Source organism: Puma concolor, chromosome A1 (genome assembly GCF_028749965.1).
Source record: "Puma concolor isolate L17-30 chromosome A1, mPumCon1.1.hap2, whole genome shotgun sequence".
Lineage (NCBI taxonomy): Eukaryota > Metazoa > Chordata > Mammalia > Carnivora > Felidae > Puma > Puma concolor.
The window spans coordinates 41,945,534-41,966,717 of record NC_141667.1 but is presented as its reverse complement, the minus strand read 5'-3'; the positions used below and the strand labels follow the sequence as shown (position 1 = coordinate 41,966,717).

General features: G+C 41.9%; 1 protein-coding gene across 7 annotated transcripts in view; it reads right to left on the bottom strand.

The window, feature by feature from the left end:
- Positions 1-3,495: 3,495 nt before the first annotated feature.
- The window catches only part of FBXO38 (F-box protein 38), a 56,800-nt gene continuing 39,111 nt past the window's right edge, over positions 3,496-21,184 (bottom strand). For 5 of the 7 annotated variants that reach the window (XM_086678856.1, XM_086678865.1, XM_086678862.1 and 2 more), the window contains 10 exons: positions 20,124-20,243; positions 18,542-18,721; positions 16,305-17,039; positions 11,192-11,292; positions 10,883-10,985; positions 7,958-8,124; positions 6,459-6,604; positions 5,714-5,817; positions 5,074-5,187; positions 3,496-4,108 (listed from right to left, as the gene is read on the bottom strand). In XM_086678856.1, the coding sequence (XP_086534982.1) occupies positions 3,930-4,108; positions 5,074-5,187; positions 5,714-5,817; positions 6,459-6,604; positions 7,958-8,124; positions 10,883-10,985; positions 11,192-11,292; positions 16,305-17,039; positions 18,542-18,721; positions 20,124-20,243 (1,949 nt within the window). In that variant the 3' untranslated portion in view covers positions 3,496-3,929. The remainder of the gene's footprint in view (positions 4,109-5,073; positions 5,188-5,713; positions 5,818-6,458; positions 6,605-7,957; positions 8,125-10,882; positions 10,986-11,191; positions 11,293-16,304; positions 17,040-18,541; positions 18,722-20,123; positions 20,244-21,184) is intronic. The other 2 variants (XM_086678879.1, XM_086678897.1) reach the window with 2 other exon arrangements.

Sequence of the window (21,184 nt, the reverse complement as noted above, 5' to 3'; positions counted from 1 at the left end):
AAGCCAGCAGCGGGCCCTGAGAACGAGGTAAGTGAGCCAAAGAGAGCATTTGGCTTTTGTATCTCAGACCCTCCAGGCGTGGCTCCAGTGGAAGGCAGCTTGACTTTGCCAAATCTGTAGTTGGAGCCTGGAACGCTATCTGGACAGGCTCCTCTGTCCCCAGAGCTCACCACTGCAGGCACTTTACAAGTTTCTCGGCATTTTCCCAGCGAGGTCCCTGGGCCTCTCACAGCAACCAGCGGGGAGGGATTACTGACAGCATTTTATAGAAAAGGAAACCGTCAGGGAAGGTGTTTTGCCCAAGGACACAGGAGTCAGGGCTGAAACACTTTGGACCACTCCATTCTAAAAGAGTGCTTTCTTCCTCCCCTTCTTCACGTGTGTTTCTAAATATACAAATTATATATTTTTAGACAACATAAATGATGGGTTACACACATAATGTATTTATGCAGTCCATTCCCATTATAAGGAGTTCTAACTACAGATACAGCAAAATGCCCCTGGACTCCAGCTCAATCCCCCTCCCCTCCCAAGAAGTAACCACTCTTCTATCTGGCTTGTGTAACTCACGGACGTGTCCTGTGTATCCACATATGTATAAATGTACAGATAAAAATCTATGGTCTTGTTTTGTTCTTATACATAAATAATGCTTGTGTATCATGATCTGCAACTCGGCTTTTCTTTCGGGACATCGGAAGCGTCATTTCACATCAACACGTGATTCTTGGTTCTTTTTAGTTGCTGTGTGCATGCCATACGGATGCCACACGGCCTGCGGTGTTGATTCCGTCACCGTCTGGCCGTATCCCGTGTCTGAGTGGGGCACCTGAGGCCCGCATCAAAATCAGCAGCCTCTGTTTTCCTGGGACTGTGCTAAGCGTATGAAGGTCAGCTGGAATGGGTTCAAGTTTAAGGGGCAGCTTGCCTGCGGGAGGAGGCCAGCCCCTGCCTGGGCTTTAGCCAAGCCTCCCTTCCAGGGACTGAGACACTCTGCCCAAGTTGCACAGACTTTGGAGGCAGACTGACAGCATCCTGCTGTCACCACTTCCTAGACGCGTGCCTTTGAGCAAGATATTTAACCTGCTAAACCCTAATTTCCCCAACAGTAAAGCAGGGGACATAATGACCAGCCACACTGAAAGTCAGAATGAGGATGCACGGAAAGCCCTTGGTAAATGCTCTTAAAAATGCTTTCATAGGACCAGTATTTCCTTAATGGCCTCACCAGTTCTGTTTCCTATCACTCTGGAATATGGTCGAAGGAACAGAAGGTGAAGATCACTAAAAAAAGAACCCCTTTCATAATAAAGGGAATTACAGTGGAAGCGATACTATGTCCACTTGCCTCACACTTAGCGGTTTCTGGAGGCTCTCGCTGCACTTTCACAGGTGCCCTGGGGGTGGGCGCGTTTATCCGAGGCTCCAGGGTAGAGGCTGTGACCATCTCCCGGTCACTTGGCGGTCATTTGAGGGGGTTAGAATTTGCATAGACATCCTTGGATCCCCCGGTGAAGTCCCCGTAAGAGCTGTGTGCCAGCTGTGATTTACAGAGACCGTTAGGGCCTGCATCCGGCCGCACTGGAGGAGAGACACGATGGTCTCGAACACCGACATTAATGCAGTCATCCGTCCAAGAAACGTTTCTTAAAGCCTTTTAAAGCTGTGCCAAGACACTGCACCACAAGCTGGTGACAAGCAATTGAATGGATGGCGGGGCAGCTCAGTTGTCTATGGCAGGTGTGTGGCCCGGGGGCCGGATGCTCCGGTCGGTAAACTAAGAATGGCTTTTACTCTGTAAAGTGGTCGGCAGACAGAAGGTATCTCGTGACACGTGAAAATTGTGGGGAATTCAAATCCGTTTCCGCAAATAAAGTTTCACTGTAGCACAGCCATGCCCACTGGTTGACACAGGCTCTGTGGCTGCTCTCATGCTCCAACACCAGGGTAACTGCCATGTGGGGCCTCAAGTAATTACTATCTGGCCCTGTGCGAAAAGTGTGCCGACCCCTGCTCTAGGGCAATCGCTATCCAGCCATTCATTCCATAGACACTGACCAAATGTCACTATCGTCGTCTTCTTCCAAGACTGCTGCTTTTTTTATTTGTTCCAATCTGGGTATCTTGAGAAGGATTTTAGCGCTTCCCGCTGCACTTGCTCTAACAGCGGGCGAGGAGAGGAGCCGGTAAGAAACCACTAAGTTAGAAAGCAGCGGCCTCTAGCGGCTCATCTAAGCATTGTTTCCGTGATTTGGTGACTATGGTTACACCTGAAAAAACAGGGTAGCTGAGAGTCTAAGTGTTGGGGGTTTTGTAGTAGTTTGAAATATCTAGATTGTTTTGTAATTTGTTTCCTGCTTTTTGCTGGTCACACTTCTAACCTGCAGAGTACAACACTCTCTTTTAGTTAAAAGGGAGATTAGTGGCGTTAAATACAAGGTAATAAAAAGCTGACTCAATGGCATACTGGACATTCTTCCCAGCGTTAACAGAATTTTGTCTTCAAAAAAGAACTCTGGCGAAAGACACTGATTACCATTCCCACTATTTTAGTGTGTGAATTTCTGGTGTCCCTACACATTTCTGTGGACATTAACGATAGATAGGGAGGCAGCCCAATGGGAATGACCCTTGAAGTGCCTTAACCGGTTCTCGACCATTAAGTGAGAAAATTTCCCTCTCCGCGCTTCAGTTAATCTCCTGTAAGTGAAAAGGTTGGCCTCGGCAGTCTCTAAGAGCCTTCACACCTCATACACACCCGAAGCACCTATGGCCACTCGGAGAGGGTGGGCAACACTTTTCCACAGAATTTCGGTTTAAACGTTTTGTTGAGGTCACTCAGCTAGCCAGTGGCAACACTGTCCCTCGAACGTAGGTATCGCTTTAAAGCTTTTCGTGCTCCTGACCCCTGGCCCTACACATAATATTGCATGTATCACCGCTAAATTAGGGTAATTTCTCCCCCTGCGAAAGGAGAAAGGCCATCTCATGGTGACAAGGTATTTGGGGGAAATTCTGCTCTTCTCACTGTTCCATCACGTAAGAGTTCGAGTTGAACATCTTGCAGCCACTGAATTTTAGAAAAAAAGAGATGAGAAACTGGATTACGCTGAAATCTTAGACACAAATCTACACGTTCCTTTTCTGTACAGTAGCTGCTACTCTTCTTTGAAAAGAGGGATTCAGATCCAAGGCCAGAAAAAAGTTTTTAATAAACTTTTATTTTTATATTCAAGATAAAGCATATACACAATTGAATGTGGAAATAAATAACTAGAAATGCTTTGGAAACTTCCATTTCCCCCCCTCAAACTCAGTTTTTTTTTTTTTTTAAACTCATGAATCTTTTTATTTCATTTTAAGAAATACGGCAACCATAATACTAAGGGGAAAAAAAAAACACCATTTTGTACACAAACATAAAGTTGCCTCTGACTATTGGGTTTAGTTGGTTTTAATCATAACACAAAAAAAGCACACAAGACACAAAAAGACTCTTCAACAGATTTACTCAAACAGCTTTGCTCGAGAAGAAAAAGGCACAGATTTAAGGGGATGACAATGATTATCAAGAATATAGTAAATTGGGGGCTCAGCCAAAAAGTGACACTTTATGAACTAAGTCAGGAAAAATGAATGAAAATGAACGAAATGAACTCTTTCCAATTATCTGCCTTCATTAAAATGAATTCTTAAATTAAATTGTATAAACATATGATATAAAGTTGGTACTCAGGAACTGTCTTTGTATGTTTTCTTTATGTACAAATCTTTGTATACAACTTCAGTGTTCCTTGTACATTTCCTATATACCAAAATGTGCCAGGGCTTCCAAACTGCATGCCCTGAATCCCTGTGGCACTCGCCGGCAGCTGAGCGACCCCAGCGGCTTTCCGCCAGAATACCTGGAGAGTAGGAGGGACCAGTCAAATGTAGTCATCTTCAACAGGCTCCCCATTGACGTCACAATAGTGGATAAAAATTGCCACTACTCGCTGAAACACACCCTTCTTCATTTGACGCATCTCCGAGATTTCCTCTCCTATTGTTTCCATACAGATGTCTGCAGACAGCTGCCCTTTCCTTCGAGGAGCATAGATGGTGCCTTGGAAATTATAAAGTAAAGGGGAAACACGTATGATTACCAGAATCATTTGGAAAGGCCCTGATTAAGCCGGTCCATGAGATATGCCTATATCCTGTAATGCGATGGGACGGAAATATGTTCAGGTCTTGAAATGGGTCCCCTTATTACAGACATGCCATGTTTGGTGCCCAAGACAGCATGCATGATTAAAGGCCCAAGCTGACAACGCACCAGACAGGTAAGTCATGTATACATGTACGTGTAGTTTTTCAAATCTATTTCTTCATCATATATATATATATATATATATATATATTTTTTTTTTTTTTTCAATGTTTATTTGAAACACATTGAAGATGTGAGAGAGAGACACAGAGGGCGAGCAGGGGAGGGGCAGAGAGAGAGGGAGACACAGAACTCGAAGTAGACTCTGAGCTATCAGCACAGAGCCCGATGCAGGGCTCAAACCCACAAGCCGTGGGTTCATGACCTGAGCCGAAGTCGGATGCTTAACCGACTGAGCCACCCAGGCGCCCCTCCTCCTAAAATGTTTTTTAAAAACTTCCTACAAACGGGTACTCAAGAGTGCTAACACTCAGAGAAGAACTATATTCAAAAGATCCTTTCATATAATTAGCATAAATGGAACAATTTCAAAATAATATAGTTGACAAACTCAATAAAGAGCAAGAAAATTATAAACATTTAGGTAATAAAAATATCTAGCTAGAAAAATCTGTCTCAAGGACTCCTGCCCGCCAACCTTCATATACCCCTAGTAAATCAACTGATTATTGTACAAATTTAGAGCTGCTGTTTGCGGGGGGAGAAGCGAACGCTAACAAAAAGCAAATAAAAACAATAATACGGGAAGCAGTTACTGGCTACACTGCTTTTAACTCAAACGAAGTATGAAGCGAAGCATCTAACACAGCAGGATATACTCAAACTGGAGAATACAAATCAAGTCAGGTCATAATTACTTTCTTCATCGTCTTCAAAGTCATATCTGGCGAAGCTGTTGGGTTCTGCTGCCCGCAATGATCTCAACCAAGGGAAGTCAGAGATCATGGAATACGGAGCTCCATCCACAACCCCTGAAAGAAGATGACACGTTAACAGCGCTGTGGCTGGGGCAGTAAGGACGGGGCCAAACACGGTAGTGTCCTGTAAGCACAATGTAAAGTGTGCTTTCATTCACAATGGGCAAAAAAGGGCTGGACCAGGAAGGGTCCATTCTAATTCTAGCTGTGCTGCTATTTGGTCATGTGACCTTGGTCACCCTCTGGTTCCTGGAAAAGCCTCGCTTTCTCCCTCTCTTTATATAAAATGAAGAAGTTGAGACAGGTGCCCTAAAGTCACTTCCAACTCTCAGAGTATACAGCAAGTTTAATTTTCTTCTACCTTTTGTGTTTCGACACTGCTTCTGATTAGGTGGGGGATGGCAAAGACACACAGGGAGAGCAGGGTTTATCTGGCCCCTGCTACCTGCAGACAGTCAAAACACCCATCACCTTGACAAACTGTAAGGCTCCCACTCCTCTCTTCCTTAGGACCTGTCTCTCCATCTAGTTAGTTAACCAGCTAGTTAATTTAGCTTCCCAGCCATTTGTAAATGCTCACCTTCTAAAGTATAGATTTCTCTCCCCCACGGGTACTTGGGGTATTTCTTTAAATCATCCTCACTTCGCGTGGCTTCAGGGAAGAATTCGTACTTAATGAGCTCTCTGGAGGCAACAACAAAAAAAAATATTAAAAATTACAAAACCGGAAATAACGTTGGGGTGTGGGGTAGAAAGGATTGTCAAAATTGTATCAGGCCTAGATTCTAGGGAGCATCTCAAACGAAGTATTAAACAGCTAACAGAAGCAGAAGACTAGAAGAGGATAACATATCTAGTCAGTTCAAAGTTACTTTCTTTACTACCTTCAAAATCCTATCGGGGAAAGAGAGAAAGCCACTCTCTAATCAAATGTCATTTGTGTAAGGTGCTTAATAAAACATTTATATAACAAAGGCATAAAAAGTCTAACTTTCTGATGATACAAAATGTCACAGTTTTAAGATCTTTAATTTTATCTCTTTTCCATGCCCTAAGGCTAAAGGAATGAAGTCAAATGTATACGTACAGTCTGTTCCTGCAATTTTTCTCTAAGTTCAGAAATAAAGTTACAAATACGCATGCATGCTTTTCACTTTAAGTCCCCGTTTCCCTCAGTTTTTTTTACATGTTATATTTCATATGTTTCGGTGGCTGAAAAGCCCAGACAAGTATCATTTACAATAAAGAACAACTAGGTTGTGTTTCTGGGAACCCCTCCCATAGGGAATGACTGAAAAGGCCTCCAGGGACCACAGATTACTTACTGATTGATGTTTGCTATGGTATCCATCCAGCTGCGGATACGCACTTTGTTCCGGACATTGGGAGGGTTACTGAACTCGTGGATTATACAGATGTGATAGGGGTAGGGACCACTAAAGAGCTTCTGTTCCAATGTTAGTGTGTCCACCTGGGGAAGACATCACAGAGTGGGCTTTGGACAAAGAAAGTGAATGCCTTAGAAATCTAGCTCCTTAGAGCATGAACAATCTTTCTTCGGGACCTCAGTTTTAAAATCTCGGGTAGATTTGAAAGTCAAATAGTCACATTCAGTCCTGAGCACAGCTGGCCATGTGGGGAGTGGGGCTCAGCAAAATTTTTCTACCTGGTAATCTCCCTGATTTCCATCTCATGGTCATATTAATATAAATGCCCACTAAAGCAAGGAATCCAGATGCAGGTAAGTGACCCCAGGAATCCACTTCGGAGTATGTCTTTCACAGGTATAGGTACTGGCTGTGTCATAGAGCTGCGGATGTGTACTGTTCTATCCTCTATCCAAACTGGCCCACTGCCAATCCTAATGGCAGAACACATTTCCTTGCCCCCCTTGTGGCCTTTACTCACTTGCTTTCTTCTCATGGAGTGCCCTCTTCCCCATCTCTCTTCTGCAATCCCATCCTACCATCTTAGTGGCATATGTGTCTACTCCTACCAGAAAGGCAAACTTCTCGAGAGAAGGATGATGCCCTGTGGACTTTTCAGCCCCCCAAAATTATAAACAAAGGATGTGTTTGTTGAAATGAATCTTTTGGGGCCAGGCTCAAACAGTGACTACAACAATTATATACTATTTCCTTTAAACTTTATTTTGGCATCACACCAAGCAGAGTCTTACGTATGTTTGCACTTTTTATCTCCCTCAGTGTTACTGAGAAGTAATTGACATACATCACTGTATAATGTAAGACATACAGCAGGACAGTCTGATTTACCTATACTGTGAAATGTTAACATAACAGGTTCAACTAACATCCATCTTCTCATAGAGATACAATAAAAAGAAAAAAATTAATAAGGAGGATAGGACCTATCAAAGGATTGCTTACTATATGCAACTGTTCTAACACTACGTATATTAATTTAACTATCACAGTAAGTGTAGGTTTTTAGTCTAATTGTATAGCTGAAAAAACTAAGGCAAAGCAGCTAAGTAATCCGCTCCCTGTCAGTGAATGAGAATGTGAATCAGGCGGTCTGAAACCAGAGTCTGTGTTCTTTACGGGCAACTTTTAATAAGTACTTCAACGACGGCCCTCATCCTGTCGCTTGGTAAGAACCCACAAAAATCTAACAGAGAAACGTTAATGAGGAAGACTGGCAAGGTGGTCTAGTATGGCTAAAAGAACTGTGTAGAATCTAAAGAATCATGACCACGGGTTGAGCCAATGACTAAATCCCAAGTCCAAAAAGGTAGGGGACTTAAAAAAAAAAAAAAAAAAAATCACTGCAACATCCCTCAGAAAAGAGCAGAGCTCGTTACCTGCTGCATCGGGCGGAGGTATATGATGCGGTTTCTCTCAGGAGGCATCCGTAGGATCTGGTCTAGTACTTGATCCATATTCAGTTTCTTGCACTGTGCGTAGTCAAATCGATTTACGATTGGTGCATTTTCTACTTTTAAATGTTTCAGTACCCTGCACCTGGTAGCTACAAAATGGAAACGATAAGCTCCATGAATAGGTCGTACAAAGTAATATAGCAGTCAGTGTACCGCCCACTTGACAATGATCTTTGGAGGACTGGGCCGACTTATATTAGCAAAAGATGCTGCAGACATGAACATCTTTAACACAGGTCAAGTACTCTCATAAAGTACAACTAACAGTTATCAAAGTGATTTGAAAACGTGATTCTGCCCTATTCAAAAGAAGGTGGTCACCCCCTCCCACTGAAGGAACTTTTTCCTAAGATTTTACTTTGAGGAGTCCACATTCCAGAGAATGACTTTGCTTAACCATACAAATTGTTTAGAAAAGATTTACTGAAAAGAATGAATGATGGTAACGGTTAAATTTTATGGGTAATGTTCAAATAAACCTAGAATAATTTCCATATATTATTTTACATTCACCCACAGGAAATGAGCCGAGTTGATTTCAATTCCTATCATAAGTATAAAAAGAAAACCTTAAAAGACCCAAAAATATTTGGATACTTTGGTCTGAAGCTGTATAGTTCGATGTGGTAGCCACTAGCCACCTGTAGCTTTTTAAATTTCTATTAACTAAAATGCAGTAAGATTAACAATTTAGTTCATCAGGCATTAGCCACAGTTTGAATGTTCAATAGTCACATGTGGCCAGTGGTTACCATATCAAACAGTACAGATACAGAACATTTTCATCACTGCAGAGAGTTCTATTAAAAATGCTGGCCTGAGGGATGTCTGGGTGGCTCAGTCGGTTCAACGTCTGACTTTGGCTCAGGTCACAATCTCACAGTCTGTGAGTTCAAGCCCCACACCAGGCTCTGTGCTGACAGCTGAGAGCCTGGAGCCTGTTTCGGATTCTGTGTCTCCCTCTCTCTGTTCCTCCCCCACTCATGCTGTCTCTCTCCTCTCTCTCAAAAATAAACAAACATTAAAAAAATAGATTTAAAAAAATGCTGGCCTAAAAACATGATTAAATATTCTCCCTGTTTAACATGTAAAGCGTAGGATTATAAAGAAAAATAACTGTTATATAACAAATGCATTTAACTGCAACAGTATGTTCAACTTCAGAAAAATATCCCTTTCCTCTATTTTTAACCTCAAAGTTCATTCTAATCCAATTTTTTACTATGGACTTCAACTTAGTCCAATTCAAGAGACAATGAGATAGAAGAGATAAAACCATAATCAAACTGATACGCTTGATTTCTTTAATAAGACACCTCATGATGTCCTTGACCCAGATGTCCCCACCTCCCTGTAACCAGCTTGATGTCAGAGGGCTGAGCCAAGTCTCTGCCTTTCTGGCTTATCTTCTCCTTCTGTGACCTGGCAGGAAGAAGGGCAAGCAGGGCAGGGGACAGGAAAGGAGGAAAAGAGAGCGGACGAGATGGTGATACAGGTTTCAATGTGCACCTTTAGAGAAGACATGGGGTGAATGAATCATCAGAGTCAGGCGCCAGTCAGATTCTCCAAGAGATGAACAGAGAAACGAATGAGAGGTCAAAAAGCAGCAGAGTCCAAAGGCTGAGAGGAAGATTCTCAGACCTCAGAGCGGGGAGCACTGCCGGGGTTGCCCTGCTGTTATCACCCCTGAGCTTTTGATGTGCCCCTACTGTGTTTTACGAGTAGATAGTCGTTCAGTAGACAGTCTAAAACTTCATCGGTTGGAATGGAGTAAAGTACCACTCTTAAGGGTGAACATAGGGTCTAGAGTTTTCTAGAATTCAGGAGAGAGGTAGCGTTTATTTCTTAGTTTTATCTCTTCTTTCTGGGATTCTCCTGGTTTATGACAAACTGGTAAGGATTACCTAGCTTTGTTTACTACCAGTAACATAAAAGTGCAAAAAAAAAAAAAAAAGGAAGCCCCTAATACTGCAATACTAATAGAATAAAAATTAACATCTGGTAAGCTTTTAGAGGTCAGACCCTCTACTACGTGTACGTGTACATATACACATAGACACACACATGTGCACACACATCACTGCACTTAATCCTCACAAATATGTGTTTATAGGGTAAGCATAATTATGCACACTTTACAGATTGAAAAAGATGAACACAGAGAATATAGAACTTGTCCAAGGCAACAAACATGTCATAGCTTCATAATTCCACACGGATAGGTATCAAAACTATAATTTTGAGTGAAAACGGAAAAATGGACATACTATACATCTGAAGTTATAAAAGCTCACACAAGTTAACACCCTGTTATTCGTTCAGAGGTAAATATGTACGTAAGTAAAGATGGACTGGAAACACGCAGACTGAGAAGAAAAGTGGGGCCTGGACTGAAGATATTATGCCAGGAACTGAGGTGATGATCAACCACGTCAATCAAATCTAGAGCCGTTAAGCACCTCAGGCCCAGTCACCAGTGCCCACAGAACATGAACACAAAAGCTGTCCAATGTCCTACAGCTTGGCAAATGGTAGGGACAGGACTCAAGCTGAGATCTACCGGACTCCGAAGCCCATACATGTTGTTAATCTACTCTGTTAGATCAAGTAACAATTACCATTTGGAGGAAAGCAGAGGAGAGGCTATTTTATAAGAAGAAGCCTCTGCACACGGTCCCTCACAAATACTATGGAGTAACTGAGAATGACAACAAGGACAGAATGACAAATAACCCGACGTAATGATTCCTTGGAAAAAATAAAGAAATGTTACTGTAGTATTTATGAGTCCTTAATTCTTTAAACTCATTCTTGACGCTCTTGTATGACCCAGGCCTTAAGACATACCGTGGATGAACATCATCTTGGGACAGTCTTTTAGCACTAGATCTGTGATTCCACAGTTGGTCATAGTGACTCCAACAAGATTTTTGGATTTTAATACGAGGACCTACAAAGAGAGAAACTTTAAATGATGTATCTTTCTGCAGATGTTTTTTTAAAGGTTAAATGTTTTCACTGGCACAAGCTACGAAGCAGCTGTTACCAATTTCTTCTCTTTTAGGGCAAAAAAATTATATGTATAAAGATGGAATCTGGAGTCATTATTCAGGACCTTGGCTAGACTGAAAGTTAAGCGAGGGCTTTTTTCTTCACCTGCACATGGTCATCCTCAATCACAGGGTCGCTGGTACTGGTGGACTTATCTGCTGTCCGTTTCCGCTTCATGGCATGCCGTGGCTTTGTTTTGGCAACCTCTAGAAAAGGCAAGAGGAAAATCCAAACTTCAGCTTTTAGCTCTCTTTCCTCCAAGAGAATGCGCTCAACTGCATATGTATGAACTCTGTCAAGGTGACTCTCAAATCTAGGACTTGGTTCCCAATAGAATATAATCGGATTATATCCCAATAGAACATAACTGCTATTCCCAACTGACTATTCCAAAACAACATCACCCTCCAGGATCTCAGACTTCCTGACATCAAATAGGATATCCCTTTTCATGCCTCATTATCTCAATCTAGTTAACATTCCCATCTTTAGTCACTCAACTCATCCTAAAATACTGTTGGTGAATTAAACTCCCCACTTTCCTGCTAAACCACTTTAAATTACTAACTTAGTAAATTACTAACTTAGTAAATATGTTTCAAGGGCTGACACCTGTTCTTAATTTTATCCTACTCCATGTCCTGGTCATCTGCCACTGCCAATGCATCTGAAGCCAAAAATCATTCTAGCTCCTTCTGCCCAGAACACCTTTTCCTGACCTCACTTTCTGAAATTCGATCCATTCCTTAAAGGTCTAGCTCAAATACCACCTGCTCTAACAAATCACCTGGGTCCCCAAACCTTATAAATGGTTCTGTAATTCCCTGTAAACTTATTTCTCAACTTAAACCGAAAGCTCCTTGAAGGCAACAAGACCGCTTTATTTCACCTTTGAGTCAATGTCAGCCACTAGCAGTGATCTAAAATGAACATTTACTGAACGAATTGAACTCAACGTTCACCGAAATGCATGACGGATACGTAAATGGAATAACAATAATGGCAAATATTTACTGAGCACTTACTGTGTGTCAGGCACTTTTCTAAGCGTTTTACTTGTATTAACTAATTTAATCCTTAAAACAGCCCTCTGAGAGAGATTATTCTCCCTGTTTTACACATGAGGAAATAGAGACATGGAACACCAGAAGAGCCTGCCACCATGGAAGGGTGGAAGCAGGAGGCAATGCCAGGCCATCTAGTGCTCGTCACTATGCTAGAAAACCTGTGGTCTCATTTATCTGCCAGATCCTTCTTAGTAAGGCCCTGACTCATTTACTAGTGTTGTTGTAACACATGATAGTTTAATTACGAAAGCAAGTGTTATCTTGATTTTATCTAAATGCAAAGTCTAAATTCATCTCTAAAACTTTAACAAGCACATATACATTCTAAGACAAGACACTAAAAAAAAATCACCGTCCTCATTTTTGATAAGCATTCTGTAGCAGAGCATTTACTGCACGCAATTAGGTTGATCTTCATGAATTAAATCTCACCACACTGCTTTCATCCTACTTGGTACTTCTGTAACCTCAAACGTCAACGGTTAGCAAGAAAGACAGGAAAACAACGTGCAAATACTGCAAATTCCCAGAGGCTTGGGTTAGAGACGACTCTAGAGATCTAATCTAAGTGCTTTTCTTTTTACACACCAGAACCTTTCCTCCACCATCTGAAATCTTTGGGAAATCTTACTGTGCAAACCCACTGGAAGCAGCTGCTCTTGGTGAAACCTAAAAGGGAGCCTCAGAGTTCTACCCATCAATCTTCTGCTAAAGACCCTGAACCCAAACAAAACCCTGGGGTTTCAGAAAAAAGATGAGGACTACTGATCTAGCTAACCCACTAAAGGCCTTCTTCCACAGTATTCCTGAAGGAACGTCACGTAAAATCTCATCATCTTTATTGACAAGGAAACTGCTAAACGCAGCACATGTCACATGGCAGACAAAATTCATAACCAATAATAGGAACTGGTTTGTCTCCCAGTACCCCAAAAATGAAAACAAAAACCAAAAAAAAGTCTGTTTCCATTCCTTCAGGACAATTTTGAAAGTAGAATCTTCTCTTAGCATGCTCTTTTCATGATCTGATTTTCAAACTTTTCACCTTCCTGGATTGCTCTCTTTCCTCTCCCCTTTAATTGATCAGAACATGGGGTTCAAGGTTAAATTTCCTGCTCTCCAGAGTGCCCAAATTGGCAGTTCATATTTTCTAAGAAAAGTTACAAAACTGAGTCACACTTTATATGTAGATAAGCATCAAAAACAAAGGCTTCCTTCCCATGGTAAGAGAAAAAAAGAATTTGTCATTTTTTTTTTTTTCTTCTCATGCTTCCCTCTTTGTTTAGGAACAATTCATAGTGATTTCATACATCCACCAGCATCAACATACCTCATATGTTGGTTCCTACCACTTATTAAGTTGACAATTATTCACTGAGCCCCAAACCATGTAACACACAATGCTAGAAATTGGGAATAAAATTGCAAACAAGAAGACACTCTCCCTGCCCTCATGGAGCTCAGTCTATTGGAAAGACAGACAGTAAAACACAGAATTATGACACAGTATAGTTAACATTGGCGTAAAAGATGCTACAGAAATACAGAAAACAAACCAGTCTTGGGATGTCAGGGAAAGAGGTTAGTATTTATGAGAACCATACCATATTAATCTTAAATGCTATTCTTTGACAATCCAATTAGTTATTTTTGTGATATTTATTTTATGAAGTATACAGTGAGGATACAAAGAGCAACTTACAGTCATTTATTCCGAAAATAAGAATTCACGACATAACTACGTTAGCTTCTAACAGAGTTTTAACACTACATAAGAAAACCAAAGTAAAAGCTCAAACATTTTCTTTGATAAAGTGATATTAAAAAATCCATAACACTCGATCAAGTATGTTCTTTTATTAGTCTGTATTTTTCTCCTTAAAACTCTGAAGAGCAGAATGGCCAACAGATATCAAAAACATGCTGGATCAAAAATAGCAAGTTGAAAGCCACTCAAATAACTTGTTCTTTCCAAATGAGATCCAGATAATAGTAAAATTAGCACTTTGACATTTCTCTAGAAAAGCTGTTACTGAACGTAAATGGACATTTGTACTGTTTAAAAAAATGAGGAAATCATATATCTACTGTACGATCAGCTACACACACATTAGAAGCCTTCTCAAATTGAAAAAAAATCACACAAGAAAACAGATGTAATTTACCTAAAAAAGTAAAAATGAGATTTTTTTTTTTTTTATTTCTAGAGAATGATTTCAGCTAAGACAAGTTCTAGTCCTGAAACAAGTCCGAAGGAAATGGTAAAGAGGGTAACAGAACATGAATGATTTACATTAAAAATAAAAACAAAACAAAACCCCCCAAAACAGCAGCAACTGAAAAGTTTACTCAGGGACAAAAGACAAAATGGGAGACAGAACAGTCCCTAAGTGGGAAGACTCCATGCTGTAAAAATGACAATTATCTTTTCAGTAGATCGATGTAATGGAATTCTAAACAAAAACCAAGATTTGCTTGTGGAGCCTGACAAAACCATTATAAAATACAACCATAAAAATGAATGAGACATGCATGACTAGCCAAGGAAATTTTGAAGAAGAAGAAGAAGAATGAAAGAGGACAGAACACAGGAACAGAACAGAATGGCCAGAGATAAACCTAAGTATATGTAAAGTACGTGATAAAAAAGCATCTCAAAAGAATGAGAATGGAGGTCAATGAATAGTACTGAAATAACTTAGTGACAATTTGGAATAAAAAAATAAAGCTCACCGCCTGCAGGTTAAAGTAAAGAGCTAAAATAAACAAATGAAAAACAAATCAGATGTAAACAATGACTGGAGGCATATTCAAGGAAGGTCTTCCACAGCAGAAAAATAAAGAAATCAGAAAGGGGAAACTTGTAGATGTGACTTTACAACCATGAAAAACCATGCAACAAAAGGCATCGTCATGGGGAGTTTCCGTTTAATGGGCACACAGTTTCCACTTGGGAGGATGAAAACGTTCAGATACATGGTGGTGATGGTTGCAAAACAATGTGAATGTATTTACTGCCAAAGAAATGTATACTTCAAAATGGTTAAAATGGTGAATTTTACATTATGCATTAAAAAAAAAAAACCGATATGATAAAACACTTAAAATTCCAGCTTGGGGAAGTATTTTCGTCGTACGCCAGAACTAGTGTCTGTAAACCGTAGTGAAATATTGAAGTAGAACTTATATTTAATTATGAGTTTATGCTACTATGATGATTAGCACATAGTGAAGGAAGATCTCATATTTATCTTATGAAAGTTTTTTTTTTTTTTTTTTTTTTTTTTCTAGTTTAGCTCCACATGATTTGATAAGCTCAGTTCTATTTGGTAAACAAAAACACCCTAACTACATTCTGGAGCGGATTTTAAGATTTTAAAAGTGAGGGAGACCTGGAAAAAATTAAAATATATTATTATTCATTGATAGCTATTCATGACTTAATAAAAGCAGGAGAGATTACTTAAAAATAAGGTCAGAAATAAAAACTATGGTTGAGAAATGTGCTTACCCCACCCAACCCAATGCCTTGACATATACATCATAAATATTAATGAAATTACACACATACATACATATATATATGCTTTCAGTGTATTTTCACCAAAAAGAATTCTCAGCTACATTACCCACTTACCTGCTCATCTCTTGGCAAACCTACCTGGAAGCAAAACTAGATTTCAGGAAAAACTACTAAGTACTGCAGAGGCAGACAGAGGGGCAAACCCCTATGTTACGTTCCCCAGCCTCGGCAACTTGAGGTCCTCACCCTTTGGCTAAGGTTTAAAGCTTCACTGAGGGTTACGACTCCCCTCAGTGTGGGATGGGAGCAGAGTTACACGGGACTTAGACATCAGCATCAGTACTGTATTTAGGGTCAATATACACACAATTATATCTCTCTTAGTGGCTTGACTATTTGAGTTTTCCTGGGGTGGATGTTTTACAAAGCTCTTTTACACACCTCCCTCCACCCCCGCCCCCACCCCCCACCGCTGAAAATTAGTTCAAACTCTGCATGACTGATCACAGATCCCACAACACACAATTCAATCCGCCAAACTGGCTTTAGGCAAGAAAACGTATAGAATGAGCTCATGCCCTTGTCAAGGCCTAACCTGCAGTCGCTAATCCTGGCAGCATTGTCATACCTGACTCAGATACCAGCGGTACATGGGAGAGTCTGCTCCTCGCCCTTGTTAGGGGCCTCCGAGGGTAGTCTTCATTAGACTGCACGTCACAGCTCTCAGGCTGGGAGCTCCCCCTCCTGTCCTCACCTGTAGCCCCAGAGCCACTCCCATTAGTCCTCTCATCATGTGCTGGGCCTGAAGACCCCCCTTGTGGCAGAGTCCTAAAGGAAAAGGCGGATCTCGTACCATCCGGGCCATTCACAACACAGGCTCGGCTGGTTGAAGGACGTTCCTCATCAGAACACCTGCTAGTTCTCCTTTGGGGTTCCTGGGGCCTGTGACAGCAGCATCTGGGGCAGACAGAACTCTCTGCATCTCCCTCCTCCATGGCCTCAGAGTCCTCTGACCCACCGGGGGAGCAGACACACTGCCTGGACACATCCACTTCTGAAGGGCTAGGCTCGGAAGAGCCGCCGCTGTTCACCGTCCTTACAAAGTCGGGGCTTTGAGAAGCAGTGCTGTGTGAGCTGGAGGCTCCCGCTGTGCTGGCGGTGGCGCTGCTGCAGCTGGGATACACATCCTTGTTTTTTTTCTTTTCAGGAATATCCCTAGCTGCTTTCATATCGGCTTTGATCTGCTCACTGGTGACCTGACAGCCTTTCTCACAGCTGCTTTCCTCGAGGGGACACTGCTTCGACTGGCCCATCTGATGGGAGCTGTACCTCTTTCGAAGTGGAGTCTTGCCTTTTCCACTTACTGCTTACAGAAAAAGAAGAACGGCCCGAGGAAAAGAAAAGATTTCAGTACAAATTCTGGACAAAAGGCAAGAGTAAATCTGGAACAGGAAACAACGTACACTAGTTTTCCTAGAGCATAATGGTGACATCACTCAGCTGCTCAAAAAACTCCCTGTGGTCTCTACTGCCTACCTGGTTTATTCTCCTCAGTTCAGCCTCCAAGGCCCATCATGATCTAATGCCAAACTACCCTTCTGGTTTCGTCCCCTCTATATACACTCTACACGCTATAGCTCAAACCTGTCTCTCAACCTACCCTGCCTTGCTACCTCAGGGCCTTTGTTCTCACCAATTCTTCAGCCTTCACCTCTGTCCAATCTCTTCTGCACCCCTACCCAAAGCCCTGTAGTATATGCCCTGTAATATTACTGTTTAGATTTCTGACCCAATTCTTCGACCAGACTAGAGGTTCCCTAGAGAGAGAGGGGTCATGACGTCTTCATCTCTGCATCCCTCACTGCACTTAACATAGTACCTGGGGCACAGTAAGGCTCAATGAGTACATAAAAGAATACTTCAATAAGATTTTGTCTGGCTGACAGAAGATCTAGTTCCTAAATTCAGAAACTGAACTTTCTAGGAAACATTAGCTGGTCACATTCCTTTTCCTAAATTTGAGTTTCTGTAAAAGCCCCTTTCAACCACAGTGTGAAGATACCCGAATTTCTGTAAAGGAACAAAATGAGAATTGAGTAATCAGTCATTGGTTAGTAAACGATTCCAAGTCTAAAGAACCGAGCTTTCCACACAGAAGTGTGTATATATTCCCGGTTCAGTGTTAAATGTATACTGAGCACTCAAACACATTAAGGTGTAGGGTACCCAAGGGAAATTAGTGGACAATTTGTAAAAACCTCATCCTTTCTCGTAGTGGTAAGCATGTGGTTCTGAGAAACAGAAGGGAAGGAGAGACAAGGAAGAAGAGTGAACTGAAGGTTAAGACAATTATAGTTTCTTGGTGAGGAAAAAGGGTAGAAGGCTGTTGACTAAGATACAAAGGGAGGCAGGGATTGTAAGAACACACTTCAGGACTCCCTCAAGCACCAAACTAGCCACCAACATTCACTAAGCACACCTGGACAGACTGTCAACTGGGGAGTGGCTGTCTCCTCACTGTTCTGGATGCCTCGGGGGTCATCCCCCATGTGAGGCCCAGGCCTCTCACTAATCCCTGGTACCCTGATGCCACAAAGCCTCTACTGTGGAAGTAATCCTCACGTCTTTTCTTCCCTGAGCCTTGATTCCAGAATATTTTTGTTGTGCTACACCTGCCCTCGAGAGCACCACCCAGATTCCCCTCCCCCTTGGGCTACTGCTCTTCTCACCTCCTGTCACATTCCGTAAGGATACGTTAACTGCACCACAAGTTGTGGTAAGGACACATTATACAAAGGTCAAGTGTGTCTGTCAATTCTCTTGATGACTCCCACTAACAGGTCCCGGCAAGACAACATCTCTCACCTGACAATTCCCTGGACTGCACGGACTCTCCAGATTTTTCTTCACGCTCAGAGTAACGCCGAGCACCATTCTTAGGAATCCAGACTTCTTGAAGTTCTAGACTGTCTTCCTCATCATCACTCTCTGAATCATGAACAGTAATTGGGGTTGGTTTTACGACACGCTGAAGACCACTGGGTCCTAAAACAAAAAAGCACAGGCCGAACATTACTTTTTGCCAAGAAGAAAGGCTGTCACTTTAAGTACTGTTTCCAAGGATCTGGACTCACGGAGATGCTATGGCTCTAAGTAGCCTCTCTTACCACTCACATTAATGGAATATACGCTTGGATAAGATACTGGGAAGCACTTTAAAATTTAACGCATTATGAAAACCTTGAGTATGATTAATATGCCAACCAACAGTATGCATTTCTAAAGGCAGATCAAGACAGAAGATCGTACAGCAGCCCCCTTCAGGACCTTCACTATTTGAAAAAGTCACATAAATCATCCTAAAAATAATCCTATTGAAAAAATAGGCTACTGTCCCAATTTTGCAAATGTATGAATGAAGACAAAGGAAATGAGGCCGAACCTCAGACACCTACAGGACTGGTGAGAAGTCTCTGCCTTCTTTAACTGAGCATCACACTATCTCACTGGATATATCAGGTATGTTCTTGAAAGGCTCGATGCATGTTACGGTTGGGTTATTTGAGTATCTGCATTTATGTAAAAAATGTTTTCTCTGTTTGGTAGTATACCTTAAAAACGTTTAGTTCTTATAACCCAATTCTCTCTGAAAAATGACTTAAGTTCACTCCACCGATAAAATGTAAGCTCCAAGGAACCTTGCCTGTCTTGTTCCTGTTACACTGTACAATGCCTGGCCCAGAGTAATACTCAGTTAATATTTGTTGAATAAGTGACTGCATCTGTAAGACACTTAAAACAAGGACAGTTAAAATATTTTCAATTCAAAGACAAGGTGGCATTCCAACAGACAAGGAGTGCAAAAATTTGAGCTGTAATTTCAGTTCTGTCCCCTGATGACCGGGGGAGTGGTCTTAAACAAGTTATGCAAATTCATTCTGAAACACTATTAGTTTCTCCACCTGTAAAATGCAGGGTTGTATAAGGTCATCTTCTGGGGCCTTATGACTCTATGGCCTGCCATAAGTCACCCAACGGCAAATGGAGACTAGATCTTGCTCTGTTAACTAAACTGGGTCAACCTCTCCACTCCTGCTCCTCCCCACCAAAATGAAGGGAGAGAGAGAACAAGCAAAATACTTAATCAGGTCATTTACTTTCTCCATCACAATTTGAGGTCTGTCTTTCTACATAAACACGCATGTGTGAACACCAATATAGAAAGAGGAGTTGTTACCACAGTTACACAAAATAACTAACCAGACCTTAGTAAGATCCATAAATGTGCAGCAAGACTACCACTCTAACACAGGCAGGCCTCAATAATAAATAGCATATAACACATCGCTAGCTACAATATTAAAAAACAAATCACGCTGAGTGCTTTACTTTCATTAGAGTCAGGCCTGCGTTTTCATAACCATGAATGTGGGAGTCGCAGGATTACCTGCTTGCTCCTCGTCAACATCCACAGGGATGACCGCCTGACTGCGAGCTGCCGTCTCCCGTCCGCTCGCAGCCACCAACTCTCCGTCTTCTGGCACCATGTCTTCCATCTCATTCAATGCTTTAACAAAAATAAACACAAAGTGAAACAGGAGAGGTCTACAAAAACCACCACAGCAGGCAAGTCTGGGGCACCCCAGAGAAATGAACGGCCCTGTGATTATTAGGCCCACTTGGGAAGGACAGCCTGTAACCGGGCTTCGTGAGACCGACGTGAACAAGGAGCACTCAGTTATTCCATGGGACAGGAAATCACGATGGGAAAGGAGCACGTGGGGGAGCAAGTCCATCACCGGAGGACGAGAGCAGGGAGAACGGCACACAGCTGGCAGAAGAAAAGCACCACGTTCATTCCTGAAGAGGTTGACAGGAATGGCTCTATGAGGCAGCTGTGTGCCAGCTACCGGAAGCCTTATGATCATTTTATAAGCAATGATAGTACTTGCCAGCTGACACCACGACGTACTGGGCAAGCACGCTCAAACTGTACGTGTCCTCTCCTACTCTCTGGAGGCTGTGGTATCATTTTTGGCTAACACGTGACAAGGATTACCAACAAATAAACTAAGTGCACTTTGAAATTTTAGTACCACTCAGATGTTTGGCATCAAAGAATTCGTGGCAGTTACTAATGCCTATACGTGAATGAGAACGTGTGATTTTATTTACATTGTCCCAGAAGACGAGCACAGTTTCAGACCGATAACCTCAATCAGTTTATCCTCTGAAGATAAAATGGTCACTTTTCCAAGAGGACCCTAAATAAAAGAATTCCTGGCTTTGCCAGCTTTTTACAAGATTAAATTCAAATCCCTCAAGTCAGCATTCAAGGCCGTCCATCTAGTGCCCTCTTACAGCCTAAGCCTGTATGCCTGATCTCAGATTGAGTCAGGATAACAGCAGTACCATCCTTCACATTACAGCTCGGCCACGACACAGGGCAGCAGAGACTGTGTCCACCCTGTTCGTCACTGTATCCTCAGTACCTAGGGGTGCTCAATG